Source organism: Triticum dicoccoides, chromosome 2B (genome assembly GCF_002162155.2).
Source record: "Triticum dicoccoides isolate Atlit2015 ecotype Zavitan chromosome 2B, WEW_v2.0, whole genome shotgun sequence".
NCBI classification, from domain to species: Eukaryota; Viridiplantae; Streptophyta; class Magnoliopsida; order Poales; family Poaceae; genus Triticum; species Triticum dicoccoides.
Genome location: NC_041383.1, coordinates 723,581,933 through 723,604,000, shown reverse-complemented (window position 1 = coordinate 723,604,000; position 22,068 = coordinate 723,581,933). Strand labels below are relative to the sequence as shown.

Below are 22,068 nucleotides of genomic sequence, written 5' to 3'. Positions count from 1 at the left end.
ATGAAGAGTACAGTAGCTTAAAGTGTATTTGCTTCGTCAGTTGAATATAAGAAATCACACAAGGCCATGTTTCGCACATTCGTTGAATCAAATCATATGGTGTGGTCTTATATATGAAAGCCTACTAAATCAAGAAGCACAGCAGTTGGTTACAGAAATGACGCAACACAGTAGGTTGCTACTGATCCACTAACCACGGACAAGAGAGGCACTCTTGGAATTGCTGCTGATAAGAATGACATTCTTGAAGCTACTTCCGTCGAGTAAGAGGCCGAGCAGACATTTTTAATGATTTCAAACCTCTTCTTTAACCAGGAAGCTCACAATCTGGTTGTGTGATCATCGCTCTGCGTTGTATAGGAAATCCTGACACCTTCCATTCCTACGTGTAATTAGACCCAAATATGTATGTGAGCATTGTGAAGTAGAGTCGCTTGACGGTGGATCACTAGTAAGAAAGAAGTAGGGCATATATATATGGATGGAAACGCTATGTACATCTTCCATTGGAGTACGGTATATAGTATGGAAAGGTAGGTGAGCGGGAATGCTTCTCTCTAGCCGAAATAAAGTAACCAAGCTACCCAATACGATTTTGTTGGTACTACAGTACACAGAATCCATACCCATTCACGTGATCATCTATCGAGGCAAATACCCGAAATAAAGTAACCAACCTACCCAATACTAGATGTCCGTTCAGATTATTAATTCTACACACGATTGGCCATACTAGTTGAGTCTAATGTGCCCACTTACTTCTAGTGGTTCAGGCGATGACCATTGGGACATCTTAACTATTGTGCCCGCTTACTTCTTTCTACCTTTTTATGGGAAATAAAACGCTAATGATAAAGCATGCAAATCTGGGGAAAAAAATCCTGTTTGGGCGTTTTTCCTTGGGTTTTTTTTTCATTATTTCTTTCTATTCTTGTTTTATTTTATTAATTCACAAAGATTTTGAAAAATTGTCAGCTTTTTCAATTTTTGTGAACTTTGTTTCAAATTTCATGAACTTATTTTCAAAAAATATAATTCCAAAAACTGAAATAGGAACAATTTTTGGAATGCAAACACGTTTTGAAACCCCACAAATTGTTTTGAAAAACAATTTTTTAAAAATTGATATTTGAAACAAGAATATAAGGAGAACATTTTTTGAAAAAATTGAACAATTTCTGAAAATGAGAACATCATTTGAAACTCTCGAACAAAATTTGATGACATGGACATTTTTTGATTAGAAATCATTTTATTAAATCTTGTCAAAAAAATTGAACAAACACATTCGAAATAGTTTTTTGAAAAAACGAACTTTTTATTAAATTCCAGATTTTTTTGAAAAATGTAGAACAAAATTTGGAAATTCTATTTAAAAAAATAAGAACATTGATTAATATATATATATATATATATATGAAAATATCGAAATTATGATATTTTTTTTGAAAATATGAACAATTTTTGACAAAATGAACAGAACTTGAAAACATGAAATTTTTTAAAATTCCAAAAAATTGATATTCAGGTTTTTTTATTTTGTGAAAAATAGAAACAGTAAACAGAAAAAGAAAAGAAAAATAAACCGAAACAGAAACAGAAAAAAAGAAAATATGGGAGAAGATAAAAAGAAAGAACTTGAAGAAAAAGAAAAAAAAACCTGAAGGCATGCCCACATGGCGGGTAGGGTGTCTGGGGTAGGCCAAAAGGAGGTCCAAAAATACACCATGTTCAATGTAGGGTGTTCGGGGTAGGCCAGAAGGCTCCGTTTAAGAGCACGTTTTTTCCGACATCTGTCTAATGGTGCCAATTTTTCCCATGGCCTTGTATGATCAATTCAAGGCAACATGCCATGTTGCTTGAGTTTTTGACATGTTTTGCATTCTATGAAGTTTCCTCGGTCAACAAAGGCCGATAAATGGTCGGACATGTCGCAACTTGCGTACGTGTCGGAAGTCGTTCAAACCTGGAAAGCAAAAAAAATGACTGGATGAAATTTCATGTGTACCAGTGGTGTTGTTTATGAAAATATCCAATTTTGTGTAAATGTCTTTTTATTGTTGGTTTAAGATAGCTAACCGCTAATGCCAAACAATTTGTGTAAACTTTACTATTCCTGCATTGTATTTGCAAACTTTATAAGCTATGGGTCAATCGATATTATATTGAAGTTTAGTTGCTGAATGTATGAATTTTAAGTTGACATATACAAACCAGTGGATATTCTGATTATTTTTGTATTGCTAGCTTATAATCAGAAAAAACAATTATGTAGGCTGTGTAAACATTTCAGACAAGAATAATCTTAAAATTCCGTACACAAGCAAATGGGGTAGTAACTGGCATTGATTAACCATGCATCCAAACCTCTTCAAAAAATAGTCATTTTGGAAGAGGAGTGTAGGTCCCACTCATCCCCAATGATGGTGACAAAATTGTTAGGATGCTTTTTCATTAGTAGTGTTGCCTCTACAACACCGATGTCGGAGAAGCGAAGAGCGGGGAAGACCAAAGATGGGATGTGAATTTTCATGTACTTGGGTTGTTGGGTCCCAGCCAAGTACTCCCTCCGTATCAAAATATAAGACGTTTTTCGATACTGTTATAGCGTCAAAAAATTGTCTTACATTTTGATATAGGGGAGTGGTAGTTAGTTAGAGGTGCTCCCAGTCCTAGCAACATGGCACGGGACGTGCCTGCAACATGCCTGCCCCAAGATTGTAGATACTATGGATGGCAAGATTAAACTACTATTGTAATGGTTATAATTAAGTTGGACAATCTTACTCAAAAAATCTTTACTAGGATATTTGTTAGGCACCTATATTATCAAGATATTTAAAGAACTAAACTAGACACAAAACACTATAGTACATCAAAGTGGCACACACAATTTATTCTGATTAAGAATGCAACGTCTCATTTGTTCAAATGTATATGCAATTTAACTTAGTCAAATGTCCCAAAGAAACTTTTCTATCATTACATAGTATTTTTAATGGTAAAAAATAAATATGATAATTAAATTTAAGTGATTACTTGTGGTTAATGGTGTTACATAGTAGAAACAAAGACTAAAATTGTTTTATTTTCAAAGAAGAAGACTAAAAAATGTTTTATAAATGTTGTTTCATCAAAAACAATAGTTCATATATATTGAAAAATGATATATAAAAGTAAAAATATTTAGTATAAATATAAGAAATTGGTATATTTTTTTAGCAAATACAGTGTGGAAAACCCCCACTATAACTCTGATTTTCATTAATATGAGAACACAAATTACATCAATGTACAAGATTTAGCATGATAGGAAAAAAAGTTTACAAGTAATCTAGCCAACTCTTCTTTCAAACTAGGTTTAGCCTTATTAATGATCATCTCAAAGTGCTCCTTCAAAGTACTAATGCAGTAATGCATATTTTTGGGTTTGTGATCAAAGATGATGATGTTTCTGTGCTTCCAAATACTCCAACATTCTGCAATGAGGCATTCCTTATAACATAAAGCATTATTGTGTCTCTTGCCCTCCATGAGCATCTCCAAAAGATCATAGTCTGTATTCCATTGAAATCCAATGGCCATCCAAAAATTCTGGCTGAAATCACAACTAAAGAATAGGTGAGTAAGGTATTCATTTGGTTCATCATCACATAGCACATATCTTGCAGACCCAATATGGAAATTTTTTCTTGTAAGCAAATCTCTAGTATTTAGTTTGTCATGTAGAAGCAACCAGAAGAAAAACTTTTGCTTAGGCAAGGTGCATGATTTCCATATCCATTGAAATGGTTTGGGGGCATCAGCAGGGTTCCCAATATATTCTAGGTATATTCGTTTGTTGGAATATTTAGAGCCACCCCAGTAAAATTTCCATGAATCCTTCTCTGCCTGGTTCCCTCTATCATTGATCAGGTACATTTGTCAGATAAGTATGGTTCTTGACAAACTGAAATCTTGGTCAGCCATATAACTCTACATCTTATTTTTCACGGTTTATTTCTTACTTTAGAGAACAATATTTAACTAAGCCACCTATAATGCGATGTTTACGCATGTGTGTTATTTTTCACGGGTCATTAACGACACCAACATCTGCTTCTGATTCAGTCTTGTACCTTCTAACTCCGACGCGCCGGATCTCGATCGGACGGAGGACCAAGGAAAGAGAACTTGTTTGTAACATATTTGAAGGTACTAGGGTTTTTTTTTGCAAAAAAAAAAATCAAATATACTACGCCTGGGTCCGCAGTGTCGCTCGCTGCAGCATCACTTTGCTATTTCGGTGTTGATAACATAAAAATCAAAATATATTTAGCCACTGCGGTTAAAACACGCAGGCTGAATAATGTTTGCATCAAAACCCTTAATTAAGCCAGAAGAAACATTAAGCTCACATCAACTACTCTTTGCAAAAGCTCACATCAACTAGGACTGATTCAGAATCGAAATTGCTCATGAAGAATAGAATAGCCTCCCCTATCCCCAGATCACCAACGTACCAAATAGAAAAAACAGACACCTTTGGGTCCACCCAAGGGAGAGAAGGGTTCAGAGCAAATGCACTTACGGAGTGGCGAAATCCAGAATGGCCAGGGCGGAGTGAGCGGAGATGGAGGTTGTAGCAGCGTTCAAAAATATCAGGCATGAAAATTTGGATAATTCAAACAAATTATGGAAGATTACATTTTGACAGTAGTTTCCAGTTCTGAAAGTGACAAAGCTTTCAGTTTTGACATTTTGATAGTGATAATTTTCGCTTTGACAAGGCTTGCGATAATTGAAGAAAATTAATTGTCAAGATTGATGGCATTGCTTACCGCCTATAGGTGCTCTTGTCCAGTAGATGAAGCCGACCTCCATTTCCAGATGCAGCAATCTCTTCTCCCCTCTCCTCACTGAAGAAACAAACATGACCATGTAAAGTGTTATTCTAAGCAATCCCAGGGCTCCCTCGTATCGCTCCCTCCAGGGTGATCAGGGGGCCAACCCTAGCGCCCCAGCCGCCGCCCCCTCCACCATCTCTCCTCCACCTCTCATCCCCAGAGACGTGCGCCGGCTAAGCCCGGGCGCCGCCGGTGATGGGGACGGCGGGGATTTAGGTTGCAGCCCCGTGGTCTGGATGGACCGGCGGCGCGAGATCGCCCTTCGGTCTTCGTCTTTCCCAGTGGTTTGGCGCTACTCCGGCTGTTGCGTGGGAAGGGCGGATCAGGAGGGTATGTGGCCATAGTTGACTGGTCGGCGGCGCCTCTAGTCAGATCTGATCCGGCCGGTGCCACTGGTGGTGGTGGTCATCTCCTCCGTCAGAGATGGTCGGCCTGAAGCTGGATGGTCAGATCTCGAGATCCGCCATCTAGTTCCGGCTACGAGTCTGAAAGACATAGTTGCCGATGAAAACCGAGTCGATGGCAGGCGATTGTGGCCTTCTGCATCGTTACCTTGATGAAGGCATCGTCATGTAATTACTGTCAACCCACTTGTGCTGCTCCGGGGAAAACCTTAGGATCTGGTCTTGCAGATCGTACGATGACGGTACTGCGGGTCGTTTTCTCTTTTGGGAGTATCGTTTGTGGAGCGGAGCTGGAAGATAGAGGCAGGAGGTGGAGCGGCTTCATCTTGCACGGGGCTTTCAGTGGAGATGTCAAGTCATGCCTGGCCGAGAGGTGCTACGTTGTGTCATGTCTGGTCGACAGGTGCTACGCACGACAGATGTTCCAGAATCTTTGCGGCTGGACACATATTCTCCAATACATTTTTCCACATTTTCCTTGCTGCCACCCATACTTATGGAGCTATGATCTCACTGTTACCACAAAGAGCGTGCGGTACTGTGGCAAGAACTCTCTAGTTAAATCAGTGCAAAATAGGCAAAACTTTACTTCGCCCACTTAGGCCACTTCATTGAAACAAAATACTATTTGCTTCCAAAACTACACCGTAATAAAATTTACATGTCTTTCTGTTCTACATGTCAAAAATCATTAATTGCATTTTCAGTATTATTTTGCAGGTTCACACATTATATATAACTTGCACAACAATTTTTCTTCATGTTGATGGAGACTATCTATTTTGGTCCATCAACTTTTGCCAAAGCCAAAAATTCAAATACTAGATTTGTTTTTGTCTATCAAGGTCAAAATTGTCTAGATTAAGTTTTTTATTTGATGTATGAGGTTTTAATAATGAGGCGGCAGGGCACACCTACAACTTAGCTGCCACACGTTATATAATGATGGTTTTTATTTGGCAAGATAAAATTTGTTTCTACTCGGTGGATCTTGAGGGCATGTACAATGGTTCTATCTTAGCAATGCCACGTAGGATAAATGATGAGGTGGAAGAGAGAGAAATCATAAGAGAATGCTTGTCTTCTCTTAATTAAGAAAAGACAAGAGATGATCTCTTAGCACAATATGTCTCACCACGTTTTTAGGAATAACTAATTATTGAAGATAAGACTAAAAGATGACCCATTGTAGATATGTTTTTTTGTCATCTCTAAATTACATGCAAGATTTAAGATAAGACTACCTTATCGACCATTGTACATGCCCTCATACACGCTATCTTCCCATCAGTCTTATCTCTGTCGGCTTGCGCCAACTGCAAACTCGCAATGGACAAAACCTCCCCTTGTGCGGCGAGCAAGTAAAATGACACGAGGTGGGCAGCCACCGCACCGGGACCGACAACGATAGGTGCGGCGTAAACAAACAAGTAAAGTGACCGGAAAGCACCCGGTATCCTGGAAAACCAACGTCCGTGACCACTGTTTTGCTCCGGACCTCCCAGCCTCCGTCCTGTATTTAACCACTCGTCCCACCTCCTTTCTTCCTCCCATCAACACAACTACACAAGCATCAATCATCCAACAGTTCAGTTCATTCATAAATAGCACAAGGTCCACACCCTGCTAGCCATCAATCTTCAGGCACCACAGAGTTCTAGACGGATCAGTCAGCAGTACCATCTTCACCAACGCAGAGAGAGATATCATGGCGGGTGCGGCGAAGGCGTCATGGATGGTGGCGATGAGCGTGGGCGCCGTGGAGGCGCTCAAGGACCAGGCCGGCCTCTGCCGCTGGAACTACGCGCTCAGGTCCATCCACCGGGCAGCCAAGGCCAGGGCCAACGTCCGCGGCACCGTCTCGCTGGGCACGAAGCAGCTTCCTGCATCCACGGCGGCGGTGGCCGAGAGGCGGCGAGCGGAGAAGGCCGAGGAGGGGCTGAGGACCGTCATGTACCTCAGCTGCTGGGGAACCAATTAGTATCCGCGATTACTAGCTAGGCGTGTGAGTTTGTGTTTGCTGCAGTAACCAGGGCCTGGAAATCAGCTGGTTGCTCTGCGATTGTAATATACCACGACGATGATGATGATGAAAATTTCTGTCACATGTGTTTATATTCCCTTCTTGTCTATTTGATTTTGATGACCGCGACGAGGAATGTGGACGTTTCAATTGGTTGTGCATGCAGACTTGATATGATCATGGCCGGTCTGGTCTGAAATATGAATGTCTTCGCTCTGCACCTTGCCGAATCGACATGATCAATCCTCGTATATGTACTGAAAGCGGCATCTCGTTGATTTTCCGGTCAACTCCTGGTTAGGGCAACTCTGATTAGAGGAGTATAAAATTTCTGTTTTATTTCTCTAATCAGCACCTACCCGATCCCTTATCCACCATAAGGAAGTAACATTTTAGTCCTCTCCCCTATCGTTTCCTTCAATTTACTCCGTCGATTAGCGGCTGAGTAAAAGCCATGCCGCGCCCTCTCGTCATCCCCCACGGCTGCACTTTCGCCGGCGCGACTCCCGACGGCCCCCCGCCGCTACCTCGTTGCCCCCCGCCCTCTGCCGCTTTTCTGCCCGACGTCCAGCCCTTTCGGACCCCGTCCCCGTCGCCAGAATCAGGTGCACCGCCGCCGCCATCGCCATTGTTGTTGATTCATCGGATTACTTCTTTTCTTCTTCTTTTTCTATCAGCCGCCGCACCTCACGTTGATTGCACACCGCTGTAGGTCATTCCCTCTCGTCGCCGCCGGCCTGTTTGGTCAGAACGACACCGGCCGGTCGGTGCACCACCACTGCACTGCAAGTGTTTGACGAATTGGCTAGGTGAGTTTTTTTATCGTTTCTTTGTGAACCGAGCCGTTTGGACTGGACCAAGCCGTTTGAATTATAGATGAAGAGGTTGAGGGAGATGGCTTTAGAGGACTCGTCATCATCTGAAGAGGAAGAAGACGATGATGACTTTGGCACTGTTTTAGGCATGATTTTCAATGATGATGTTCGGCGAGCGAGGAGAGGATCACAGTTTGGCCGCATAGACATCAACCATGATAGAGAGGAGGGTCATGCGAAGATCATGAGGGACTACTTTGCCCCAAAGCCAACCTATCCGAAGAAGTACTTTCGCTGGCGCTTTCGGATGCACACAAGTCTTTTCTCACCATTGCAAAAGTCGTCGAGAGATATGATGATTGTTCAAGCTTCGGAGAAATGCATCTGGAGAGATAAGTGCAAGCCCTCTGATAAAATGCATTGCCGTTGTTCGAGTGTTGGCATATGGGTGTTCGGGCGATGTAATCGATGACTATGTCCGCATTGGTGAAGACACAATCTAGGAGTCTGTTCAAAGATTCACAAAGCAATGCTCGCTGTCTTTGGACCGGAGTAATTGACAGCACCAATCGAGGATGACACCCAGAGGCTGATGACTGAGAGTGAAGCAAGAGGATGGCCAGCGTCAGCACAAAGGCCACTGCAACGATCCAACTATCGTTCTTGAGTCAGTTGCATCGATGGATCTTTGGATATGGCATTCATTCTTTGGTTTCCTTGCTCTCACAATGACTTGAATGTGTTGTCGATATCACCTATGTTTTCTAGGCTTATTACAGGTGATGCTGCTGCCTGCAACTACTCGGTCAATGGGCACAGCTACTCGATGGGTTACTACCTTGCGAATGGCATCTATCCACAATGGGCCACCTTGGTCAAAACAATTCCGCGTCCAAAAGGTAACAAAAACATTCACTTTGCCCAATGTCAAGAAGCTGCTAGGAAAGATGTTGAGAGAGCCTTCGATGTGCTTTAAAAGCGCTTTGCAATTGTTCGTGGCCTTACCGAGTACTAAAACTCCAAGGTTCTATGGCGGATCATGACTTGTTGCATCATATTGAATAACATGATCATTGAAGACAAGAGATATATGCCTCAGAACTTTCGGTACATCACTAATGGGACTCCGGTTGAGCCAGAGTATGATACAAGCAGGATCATAGCATTCCTTGAGGAGCATCGCAAGATCGAGAAGCGTCAAGTTCATTCTCAGCTTCAATAAGATCTTGTTGAACATCATCGGCAACGTCTTAGTGAGTCCTAGTTGTTCTATGCCATGCTACATTTGAACCATTCGGTGTGTTTAAATTTGAATAATTTGGATTATAAACTTTGAATTCGGTTTGTAAATTTGTTGGTGGTTTGTGTGAACATTCAAATTTATGTTTAGTTTCTATATGTGTGCTAATATGTGGTTGCAATTGATACTAGAAATGCAAAGTATAGAAAAACAAAATTTTACTAAGTTAAATATAGAGGATCCGCTAGGTCCGGCCAAAACTTAATGGAGTATATATACCCCACTAAGTTTTTACTCCACTGGATACTCCACTACTTTTAGGGATTGGTTAGAGTTGCCCTTAGACCACAATAATTAGTTAAATGATCTTTTTTCTTTTTGCAGGAGCTAGTTAAATGATTCTGACCATGCATCCACGGGTCCCTTCTCTTAATAAGAGTCACAGAACGCGTCACATCCCAGTTTCTTTTCGAGGTTCCACTATACACGACCGGATGAAGTTTCATGTGTACTAGGGTATTTATGAAAATATACAAGTTTGTGTAATTTTTTTATTGTTGGTTCAAGATAGCTAACCGCTCATATGCCGAATGGTTTGTGTAAACTTTACTATTCCTACATTGTATTTGTGAATTTGATAAGCTATGGGTCAGCCGATATTACGTTGAAATTTATGTGCTGAATGTATGGATTTTAGTTGACATATACGAACCATGTGGATATTTTGATTATTTTCATATTGCTACCTCATATTCAGAAAACAAATATGTTGCTTTTTAAACTTTAAAACAAGAATAATCTCAAAAGACAATACACAAGCAACTGGGGTAGTAAATGACATATTTAACAACATCCAAACAACTTTCAAAAAATAGTCGTTTTTAAGAGAAGTGTAGGCCCCACTCATCCCCAATGATTGTGACAAAATTGTTTAGGATGCTTTTTATGGCGTTGGTTACTTCATTAGTAGTGTTCCATCGGGAAAAAAAATTACTTCACTAGTAGTGTTGTCTCTACAACATCGATGTCGGAGAAGCGACGAGCGGGAAAGACCAAAGAGGGGACGTGAATTTTCATGTACTTTGGTTGTTGGGTCATAGCGAAGTACTTCGTCTTTATAAAAATATAAGATGTTTTTTGACACTGTCATGGTGTTAAAAAATGTCTTATATTTTGATATAGAGGAGTAGTAGTTAGCTAGAGGTTCTCCCAGTCCTTGCAACATTGCATGGAACTTGCCTGCAACATGGCTGCCCCCACATTGTAAATACCATGGATGACAAGATAAAACTACTATCATAATGGCTATAATTAAGTTAGACAATCTTACACAACAAATCTCTACTAGGATATTTGTTAGGCACCTATATTATCAAGATATTTAAAGAACTAAACTAGATACAAAACACTATAGTACATCTAAGTGGCACACACAATTTATTGTTAGTAAGAATGCAACGTCTCATTTTTTTAATTTATATGAAATTTAACTTAATAAAATGTCCAGAAGAAACTTTAAAATTAACATAAGTTTTACCATTACATAGTACTTATAATGTAAAAAAATAAATATAATAGTTAAATTTAAGGGATTACTTCTGATTAAAGTTGTTACATACAGTAGAAATAAAGACTAAAAGTGTTTTATAAACGATGTTTCATGAAAAATAATAGTTGATATATAATGAAAAAAGATATATAAAAATAAAAATATTTAGTATAAATATAAGAAACTGCCATTTGTCAGATAAGTTTGGGTCTCGCCAACTGACATTTTGGTCCGCCGTATAGTACCACATCTTATTTTTCACAATCTTACCAATTTATTTTTTACTTTAGCGAACAATATCTAATTAGTTGGTCCCCGACGAGTCGTTTACTCATGTGTGTTCTTCTTCATGACTCATCTACAACACCAGCGTCTGCTTCTGATCCAAGCCTGTGTGAAGAGGACGATGGATGGATTGTGTTCCCTATCTCCGTCTTCTCAAATCCTCGCTCATACCATTTTAATATATAACATATATGATCATAAAAATATTTATATTTTGATGTTGTGTGTTTTTTCTCAAATGTTGGCCGATTACATCAATAAGAAACACCAAAAAAGCAAGTAATCTTTTAACCTTTAACAAGCTCCCGTGCTCTTTGCAAATTCAGTGTGAGGATTTCTTTTTACAGTTAAATTGGCACACAACCATTATACATTTGGCTATTGTGCTAAAAGATGATTGTTAGCTAGAACAAATATTGTAAAATGGTTTACATTTTCTTGTTTTGCTTTTTACATGTCGTAGATGGTTCTCTTCTTCATATCTAGCAAGCTCACACATTATATACTACATATCTTTTAAGAAATACTTCTTAGAGCATCTCTAGCAGACCCCGCAAAAAGCCGCGACCCGCAAAATAACCGCAAAAATGCGGGTCGGCGCGGAAAAAGTTGCCCGACCAGACCCTGCAAATGCGTCCGACCCATAAATATTTTTTAGGGGCGCGGCAAAAACTCGGCCCCAACCCGCGAATACGCAGGTTTCCGCCTAGCCCCTACGGTGCCCCGTATCCCAGGAAAGCGGTTGGCGAAAGCGATATTTCAACCCGCGCCCTTTCCCTACCTCCTTCCGCCACCGCTCGCCCGTTGCCGGCGATTCCGACCAAATCTACAGGCGGAATCACGTCGCGGGGGCTGTCGGTGTCAAAACTGGCAGATCTCGGGTAGGGGGTCCCGAAGTGTGCGTCTAAGGTTAATGGTAACAGGAGGTGGGGGACACGATGTTTACCCAGGTTCTGGCCCTCTCGATGGAGGTAATATCCTACTTTCTGCTTGATTGATCTTGATGATATGAGTATTACAAGAGTTGATCTACCACGAGATCGTAGAGGCTAAACCCTAGAAGCTAGCCTATGATTATGATTGCTGTTGTCCTACAGACTAAACCCTCCCGTTTATATAGACACCAGAGGGGGCTAGGGTTATACAGAGTCGGTTACAGAGAAGGAGATGTACGTATCCGAATTGCCAAGCTTGCCTCCATGCAAAGGAGAGTCCCATCCGGACACGGGACGAAGTCTTCAATCTTGTATCTTCATAGTCCAACAATCCGGCCAAAGTATATAGTCCGGCTGTCCGAGGACCCCCTAATCCAGGACTCCCTCAGTAGCCCCTGAACCAGGCTTCAATGACGATGAGTCCGGCGCGCAGATTGTCTTTGGCATTGCAAGGCGGGTTCCTTCTCCGAATACTCCATAGAAGATCTTGAATATGAGGACCGTGTTCGGCTCTGCAAAATAATTTCCACATACCACCGTAGAGAGGACAATATTTTACAAATCTAATCTGCTGACAACCTTTCATAGCGTGACATCACGCCACGGCCCGGTCATTATTCGAACCGTTTTCCTCAACCAGCTGCTGCACATATTGCGAGGCGGTTTTCTTGGCACGTCTTGTCGAAGCAGAGATCGTGTCCCCTCATCACGGGATTCTCATCAATACGGGTATGGATAACCGAACCGCGCCATCAATCGTGGCGCTTGGGGAATAAGCGATTTTACCGGGCCAGTGGGGAGGCACAGGATCCCTGCTACCTTCATAAAAGGATAATGACTCCCTTTTCACCCACGCCTTCTTCTTTTTCTGTTCAACCATTCCCCCTCGCTCGAGCCCTAGCACCCAAGCGTTCTTCTTCTCCACCCAAAGAGGTCTTCCGAAAATGTCCGGATCCAGAGCAGGAGGCAAGTGGATGGCCTCTACCGTCCGGGAGAAGGATATCAAAAAGCTTCGGGAGGCCGGGTATCTGGCCAAGAAAATCGGCCACCGTCTTTCGATAGCAGGACAGATCGTCCCTACTCCGGACCCCCACGAGAAGGTTGTATTCCTCCCTCATTTTGTCCGTGGGCTAGGGTTTCCCCTCCATCCATTCATTTACAGAATCATGTATTATTACGGGATAGATTTTCATGATCTATCCCCTAATTCCTTCCTCAACATCTCGACATTCATCGTCGTGTGCGCGGCCTTTCTCCGCATCTCACCACACATCGGCTTATGGCTGAAGATTTTTAATGTGAAGCCCAAGGTAGTGAGCGGCGAGCACGCCGAGTGTGGAGGCACCATGGTGAGCAAGATGCCCAGCGTCACATGGCCAATAGGTACTTTCAACGATTCCGTCAAGGAGTGGCAGCAGTAGTGGTTTTACATCACTGAGCCGCACGACATGGAGTGGGCCGCTGCTCCCGAATTCCGATCCGGAGCCCCCCTGCGGCTTACGTCCTAGCCCAAGAAGGGCCTGAACTGGTCTTCGTCCGACGAACTGTCGGTGCTTTAGACACGCGTTAAGGATATGAAAGACAAGAACATCAAGCTTGTCAATGTAGCCCAGGTGATGTTAGTTCGCCGGATTCTTCCTTGTCAACATCGGGCTTGCACTTTATGGGAATTCGACCCGGCCAAGCACCAGACCCTACGGGAGCTCTTTGGTTACTCGCACGAGAACATCTGGAAGGTGCTTTTTAAGTCCGGCAAATCGTGGCCAGACTCCGCCGAAGACCGTGGGTACCAACTGTCCCGCCCTGCAAGTTCGGTAAGTTGCTGTTATGTTTGGCAATTCATATGTTTTATTTGCATATCCTGAGGAAGATGCTTAATGTGCTTTCCACAATTCTCCTAGGGTTGGACGAAGAAGGCGGGGCGGATCTACTATTCGGCCCCACTGCCGAAAGAACCGGCCGGCCCACTTCTGACGAAGATGCTGGTCCCGGCGCCTTACAAGGCGCAGAAGAAGAAGGCCGAGAAGGAGGCCAAGAAGACCAGGGGCGGCCTCCGTCGCCGCGGCGCTTTGGACACAAAATCCGAAGACTCCAATGCCCATTCTTCCTCCGAAGAGGACGAGGAGGAGGAAGAAGATGAATCCCCCGCGGGGGGAAGAAAGAAAAGGACGGCCTCCACATCCTTGGAGGCCGAATCACCTAAGAGGGGAAAAACTCCTCTTACAGAGGAGTCCACCGCCGCTGCCGATAGCAGCATGGAGTGGTATCTCAGGGCCCAGCCCCTGGTGAACTTGTGAGTATACAAAACCCAAACATGCTTATGTGTCTAGGCTAATCATGGCATAATACTTTAATCTGAGCCATACTTTTTTGCAGTCCGGTGAGGTCCCGCACCGAACAATCCTCGTCGAAGGATTTGCTTGGTTCGGATGCTATGGAGAGTGGGACACCCCCAAAGGCCCCTACCCCCAAACATGTGAATGACACCGAGGTGTCGTCCCAGAAGGACCCAGACCAAGGAGGGGAGATCGTAAAGGCGGCGCCAGGAGGTCAAACTTCAGGGGCCGGGCATATGGGAGAGAAGGCTCCCATGGGCGTCGACGGCGGGGGCGATCTCGAATTCGGCCCCCAGCCGGACGCAGTCCCGGAGACCTCTACGGCTCCAGAATCAGACAGGCAGCCTCCCTCGGCTGGAGGGGGTATGCCTGCTCCACCGGCAACCTCTGTCCAACCAGAGGTGCCGGATACCTTATCGATGGCGCTAAAGAGTGCTTCCCTCATCGATGAACACCATGCCCTTATGGGTGCGATGATTGAGAAGATTCAGTCCGCCGAGAGTGGACTGAATAAATCTTGTATCAGCCTTATAAAAGGCTTTGAGGTATGTTTTATGAGGTTTTGAAGAGTGTCATAGTATGGATAGTAGCCCGTGATACACTATTCGGTGAAAGAAAGAACCAGGCAGAGGATCAAATTTATGTTCGCAGGAGACTCGTTTGATGACATCTATATCTCTTCTTTTATAAGCAGGCGTCTGTAGCGACTGCCGCCTCTCATACTGCGGAAGTATCCGGACTGAGGCAGAGTCTGGAGCGGGCCGAAGGAGAACTTGACCGAGTGAAGGAGCAGTTGGAGGATAACCAAGGTATGCTGAAACCTTGTTCATTCAGCACAAATGAATAAGTGTGCCTGATGAAAATATTTTTATCTTGTGCTCTAGGGGTGATGGCCAAAATTGAGGCTCTTAAGAAGGCTGTGGCCGACGCCGAGAAGAAGGCAGCCGCGGAGCAGGCTCTTCACGAAAAGCACGAGGCCAGGGTTATTGAAGCTGAGTAAGAGCTTCAGAATGCCGTGAAGAAATGCGAGACCTTGGAGCAGAGTTTATCAAGGAAAGAATCCGAACTCGCCCAAGCTCGCCAAGACGCAAGTGATGCCCGGGAGGAAGCCCAAGGTGCTTTGAAGGAAATTTAGGAGGCGAGGAAGATTGCGGCTGGTAAGGCTTTTTCTATACAAAGCGGTCTTTTTGAAAGGAGAAAATCAAGTTGATAATTTGAATTCTGATTTCTCCACGGGTGTTTGCGGAGCTGCCACACAGCATATCTGATGCCGCCCAATTCTACCGAGCCGAGGAAAATAAGACTGCGGAGAAACTCTTCTGGTCGCAGTATTTGGTGCCGAATTATCCAGTGCCATTTGTCGATCAGCTGAAGTAGCTAATCGAACTGCACAAGGCGGCCGAACTAGCCATGAAGGATTTGATTGTCCGACTATGGCCCGCCGAGCCAATTCCAAGCAGTTACTTCAGGCTCGTGAAGCGGCTTGTGAGTGCCTGCCCTCGACTCGAAGTCATCAAGTGGTCAGTGTGTATGGAGGGTGCGCGAATGGCCTTCGCCCATGCAAAAGTGCACTAGGGGAAGATGGATGCGGAAAAGCTGATGACCGAGGGACCACCGGAGGGGAGGGAGCACCGCAAGCCCGAATTATATTATGATAGTGTCCTGAAAGGATCTCGCCTTGGGGTGGAGCAATGCACCAAGGACATTATATTTCCATGAATACAGTCATGCTGTCCTTTGTAATGTTGAACAAGGTCATTTCTATTATTTATTGCCTATTATGTGAAAGTTTTTCCTCCTGTGCGGCCGTTTCATATATATTAATCCTGAGAGTTGGCCAGTCGTCGGCTTCTTCCCCCACATAGGAAGTACGGGGGTGTTTAGGATAAACCTGAGCACTCTTTATCCCATTTTTGGGTCCTTGAAGGAGGAGTTCAGCACAACGAACCAGGCAATCGTACTATAGGGTTTTATCACTCTCCCTTAGCCATAGGAGTTTGACAAAAGGAAGGTAGGCGCAGCCCCTAGTGTTCGGAAGACCGCACGAGGGGCTCTATAAGCACCTGATCGGAAGAGAAGCCGATCCATCGCACGCTGCATTGGTTATGGCATTATGCGGAAGAAATCCTTAAAGATTTTACAACCTCTCGAACAGCTGACTAGCTCTAGCCGTATCATGACAGTCAGTTTTCGGCTTTCTCTACTGAGGTGCTCGTCCGGAAGAACCGAGATACAATCGCAGTAGTTCCCCCTGTGCTACCTTAGCCGATATAGCGGAACGTAAGGTACCAAAACATGGGAGCCGTGCAAACCCAACTATTGACCCAAGACATGATTCAGAGTTGATGCATATAATGCTATAAGTCCGGGGTGCCGAACGACCGTGAAGGTGGTTGGACTTTATTACTGTATTATGGGTACAATGAAGCCCCTGGAGTATTAAGGCATATCACGATGTACGGATGCCATTATGACGAAAGGTGTCAATAAGAAACGATAGCAGATAAGCGTCATATAAATCTACATGTTGTATTCGAGTAATACGTTGATGCGTATGAGTACAGGTGATGTGATAAAAATAAGTATGACGACGGAACTTGCTGAGACCAGGCGGGAAGAAGCTGTGCGCGGATCCGGAGTGTATCCGGATTGTCTTCGAGGGGAATATCTAAGGATTCCCTTGCGCGTTCGAGCTGATTCCATGTCGCCAGTCCTGTCCTGCGCAAAGAAGTGAACCTGCAAAGGAAATGCGAGAAATATTTGTGTGCCACGAAGCAGTTGAGCCGCGGTATGTGGCCTTTCCCCGCTTTTTCCGGTGTGTTTAATTGAGCTCCGGACGAGCCGGGCTATCATGCCGCAAAGTAGTTCGGACTCCTTTATCGGTGTCCAGGAGCTTGGCCGTCGACTCAAGGTTCGAATGAAAGGTGCCACTCATTGCTTCTGTTGTTAAAGCGGTAGTATACTCTTCGGCGCTGAGGTTGAGTTCGGCTTTGCCATTAACCGTTATGATGTCGTGCGGGCCGGGCGTCTTAAGCTTACGGTAGGCGTAGTGTGGTACCGCGTTAAAGCGAGCAAACGCGGTTCGCCCAAGCAGTGCATGATAATTACTGCGGAAAGGGACGATGTCGAATACTAACTCTTCGGTACTGTAATTATTTGGTGATCCGAAGACTACCTCCAGAGTGAAGGAGCCTATAAAACTGGCCTCCGCACCTGGTATAACACCTTTAAAGGTGGTTTTTGTTTGGGAACGTTGCAGAAAAATAAAAAATTTCTATGCTTCACCAAGATCGATCTATGGAGTCATCTAGCAACGAGAGAGAGGAGTGCATCTATATACCCTTGTAGATCGCGAGCGGAAGCGTTCAAGAGAACGGGGTTGAGGGAGTCGTACTCGACGTGATCCAAATCACCGATGATCCTAGTGCTGAACGGACAGAACCTCCGCGTTCAACACACGTACGGTTGGGGAAGACGTCTCCTCCTTCTTGATCCAGCAAGGGGGAAGGAGAGGTTGATGGATATCCAGCAGCACGACGGCGTGGTGGTGGAAGTAGCAGCGATCTCGGCAGGGCTTCGCCAAGCTCTACGAGAGGGAGAGGTGTTGCGGAGGGAGAGGGAGGCACCAGGGACTAGGGTGCGGCTGCCCTCCCTCCCCCCTCTTTATATAGGGGGCCTAGGGGGGTGCGCCGGCCCTGGAGATCCCATCTCCAAGGGGGGGCGGCGGGGGGGACTTGCCCCCCAAGTCAAGTGGGGCGCCCCCCCACCCCTAGGGTTTCCAACCCTAGGCGCAGGGGAGGCCCAAGGGGGGGTGCACCAGCCCACCAAGGGCTGGTTCCCTTCCCCTTTCAGCCCACGTGGCCCTCCGGGATAGGTGGCCCCACCCGGTGGACCCCCGGGACCCTTCCGGTGGTCCCGATACAATACCGGTGAACCCCGAAACTTTCCCAGTGGCCGAAACTGGACTTCCTATATACAGTTCTTCACCTCCGGACCATTCCGGAACTCCTCGTGATGTCCGGAATCTCATCCGGGACTCCGAACAACTTTGGGGTTACCGCATACTAATATCTCTACAACCCTAGCATCATCGAACCTTAAGTGTGTAGACCCTACGGGTTCGGGAATCACGTAGACATGACCGAGACAGCTCTCCGGCCAATAACCAACAGTGGGATCTGGATACCCATGTTGTCTCCCACATGTTCCACGATGATCTCATCAGATGAACCACGATGTCGAGGATTCAAGTAATCCCGTATACAATTCCCTTTGTCAATCGGTACGTTACTTGCCCGAGATTCGATCGTCGGTATCCCAATACCTCGTTCAATCTCGTTATCGGCAAGTCACTTTACTCGTACCGTAATGCATGATCCTGTGACCAACCACTTGGTCACATTGAGCTCATTATGATGATGCATTACCGAGTGGGCCCAGAGGTACCTCTCCGTCATACGGAGTGACAAATCGCAGTCTCGATCCGTGTCAACCCAATAGATATTTTCGGGGATACCCGTAGTATACCTTTATAGTCACCCAGTTACGTTGTGACGTTTGGTACACCCAAAGCACTCCTACGGTATCCGGGAGTTACACAATCTCATGGTCTAAGGAAATGATACTTGACATTGGAAAAGCTCTAGCAAACGAACTACACGATCTTGTGCTATGCTTAGGATTGGGTCTTGTCCATCACATCATTCTCCTAATGATGTGATCCCGTTATCAACGACATCCAATGTCCATAGTTAGGAAACCATGACTATTAGTTGATAATGAGCTAGTCAACTAGAGGCTCACTAGGGACACATTGTGGTCTATGTATTCACACATGTATTACGATTTCCGGATAACACAATTATAGCATGAATAATAGAAAATTATCATGAACAAGGAAATATAATAATAATCCTTTTATTATTGCCTCTATGGCATATTTCCAACAGTCTCCCACTTGCACTAGAGTCAATAATCTAGTTACATTGTGATGAATCGAACACTCATAGAGTTCTGGTGTTGATCATGTTTTGCTTGCGGAAGTGGTTTAGTCAACAGATCTGCGACATTCAGATCCGTATGCACTTTGCAAATATCTATGTCTCCATCTTGAACATTTTCACGAATGGAGTTGAAGCGACGCTTGATGTGCCTGGTCTTCTTGTGAAACCTGGGCTTCTTGGAAAGGGCAATAGCTCCAGTGTTGTCACTGAAGAGAGTGATCGGACCCGACGCATTTGGTATGACTCCTAGGTCGGTGATGAACTCCTTCATCCAGATTGCTTCATGCGCTGCCTTCGAGGCTACCATGTACTCCGCTTCACATGTAGATCCCGCCACGACGCTTTGCTTGCAATTGCACCAGCTTACTGCCCCACCATTCAAAACATACACGTATCCGGTTTGTGACTTAGAGTCATCCAGATCTATGTCGAAGCTAGCGTCAATGTAACCCTTTACGATGAGCTCTTCGTCACCTCCATAAACGAGAAACATATCCTTACTCCTCTTCAGGTACTTTAGGATATTCTTGACCGCTGTCCAGTGTTCCTTGTCGGGATTACTTTGGTACCTTCCTACCAAACTTACGGCAAGGTTTACATCAGGTCTGGTACACAACATGGCATACATAATAGACCCTATGGCTGAGGCATAGGGGATGACACTCCTCTCTTCTATATCTTCTGCCGTGGTCGGGCATTGAGCCGAGCTCAATCTCACACCTTGCAATACAGGCAAGAACCTTTTCTTGGACTGATCCATATTGAACTTCTTCAATATCTTATCAAGGTATGTGCTTTGTGAAAGACCTATGAGGCGTCTCGATCTATCCCTATAGATCTTGATGCCTAATATGTAAGCAGCTTCTCCAAGGTCCTTCATTGAAAAACACTTATTCAAGTAGGCCTTAATGTTGTCCAAAAGTTCTATATCATTTCCCATCAAAAGTATGTCATCCACATATAATATGAGAAACGCTACAGAGTTCCCACTCACTTTCTTGTAAACGCAGGCTTCTCCATAAGTCTGCATAAACCCAAACGCTTTGATCATCTCATCAAAGCAAATGTTCCAACTCCGAGATGCTTGCACCAGCACATAAGTGGATCGCTGGAGCTTGCATGCCTTGTTAGCATTCTCAGGATCGACAAAACCTTCCGGCTGGATCATATACAGTTCTTCCTTAAGATAGCCGTTAAGGAATGCTGTTTTGACGTCCATTTGCCATATCTCATAATCATAGTATGCGGCAATTGCTAACATAATTCAGACGGACTTCAGCTTCGCTACGGGGGAGAAAGTCTCATCGTAGTCAACAGCTTGAACTTGCCGATAACCCTTAGCGACAAGTCGAGCTTTATAGATGGTAACATTACCATCCGCGTCCGTCTTCTTCTTAAAGATCCATTTTTCTCTATCGTTCACCGATCATCGGGCAAGTCTGTCAAAGTCCACACTTTGTTTTCATACATGGATCCTATCTCGGATTGCATGGCTTCAAGCCATTTGTTGGAATCTGGGCCCGCCATCGCTTCTTCATAGTTCAAAGGTTCACCATTGTCTAACAACATGATTTCCAGGACAGAGTTGCCATACCACTCTAGTGTGGAACGCGTCCTTGTGGACCTACGAAGTTCAATAGCAACTTGATCCTAAGTACCTTGATCATCATCATTAATTTCCTCTCCAGTTGGTGTAGGCACCATAGGAACATTTTCCTGAGCCGCGCTACTTACCGGTTCAAGAGGTAGTACTTCCACTTTCCTCCCACTTACTTCTTTCGAGAGAAACTCTTTCTCCAGAAAGGACCCGTTCTTGGCAACAAAGATCTTGCCTTCGGATCTGAGGTAGAAGGTATACCCAATGGTTTCCTTAGGGTATCCTATGAAGACGCATTTTTCCGACTTGGGTTCGAGCTTTTCAGGTTTAAGTTTCTTGACATAAGCATCGCATCCCCAAACTTTTAGAAACGACAGCTTAGGTTTCTTCCCAAACCATAATTCATACGGTGTCGTCTCAACGGATTTAGACGGTGCCCTATTTAAAGTGAATGTAGCTGTCTCTAAAGCGTATCCCCAAAATGATAGCGGTAAATCGGTAAGAGACATCATAGACCGCACCATATCCAATAAAGTGCGATTGCGACGTTCAGACACACCGTTACGCTGAGGTGTTCCACGCGGTGTGAGTTGTGAAACGATTCCACATTTCCTTAAGTGCGTACCAAATTCGTGACTTAAATATTCTCCTCCACAATCTAATCATAAGAACTTTATTTTTCGGTCACGTTGATTCTCTACCTCATTCTGAAATTCTTTGAACCTTTCAAAGGTCTCAGACTTGTGTTTCATCAAGTAGACATACCCATATCTACTCAAGTCATCAGTGAGGGTGAGAACATAACGATAGCCACCGCGAGCCTCAACGCTCATTGGACCGCACACATCAGTATGTATAATTTCCAATAAGTTGGTTGCTCGCTCCACTGTTCCGGAGAACGGAGTCTTGGTCATTTTACCCATGAGGCATGGTTCGCACGTGTCAAATGATTCAAAATCAAGAGACTCCAAAAGTCCATCTGTATGGAGCTTCTT

At 44.3% G+C, this 22,068-nt stretch overlaps 1 protein-coding gene across 1 annotated transcript; it reads left to right on the top strand.

Annotated features, from left to right (window-relative positions):
• The first annotated feature begins 6,827 nt into the window (after positions 1–6,827).
• On the top strand, positions 6,828–7,407 carry LOC119368486. Its single transcript, XM_037633728.1, has one exon. It carries the CDS (start codon positions 6,999–7,001, stop codon positions 7,269–7,271), a length of 273 nt encoding a protein of 90 aa, XP_037489625.1. The 5' UTR covers positions 6,828–6,998; the 3' UTR covers positions 7,272–7,407.
• Positions 7,408–22,068: the final 14,661 nt, after the last annotated feature.

Coding starts and splice junctions, on each gene's coding strand:
- LOC119368486 (XM_037633728.1), top strand. CDS start 6,999: ATGGCGGGTGCGGCGAAGGCGTCATGGATGGTGGCGATGAGCGTGGGC.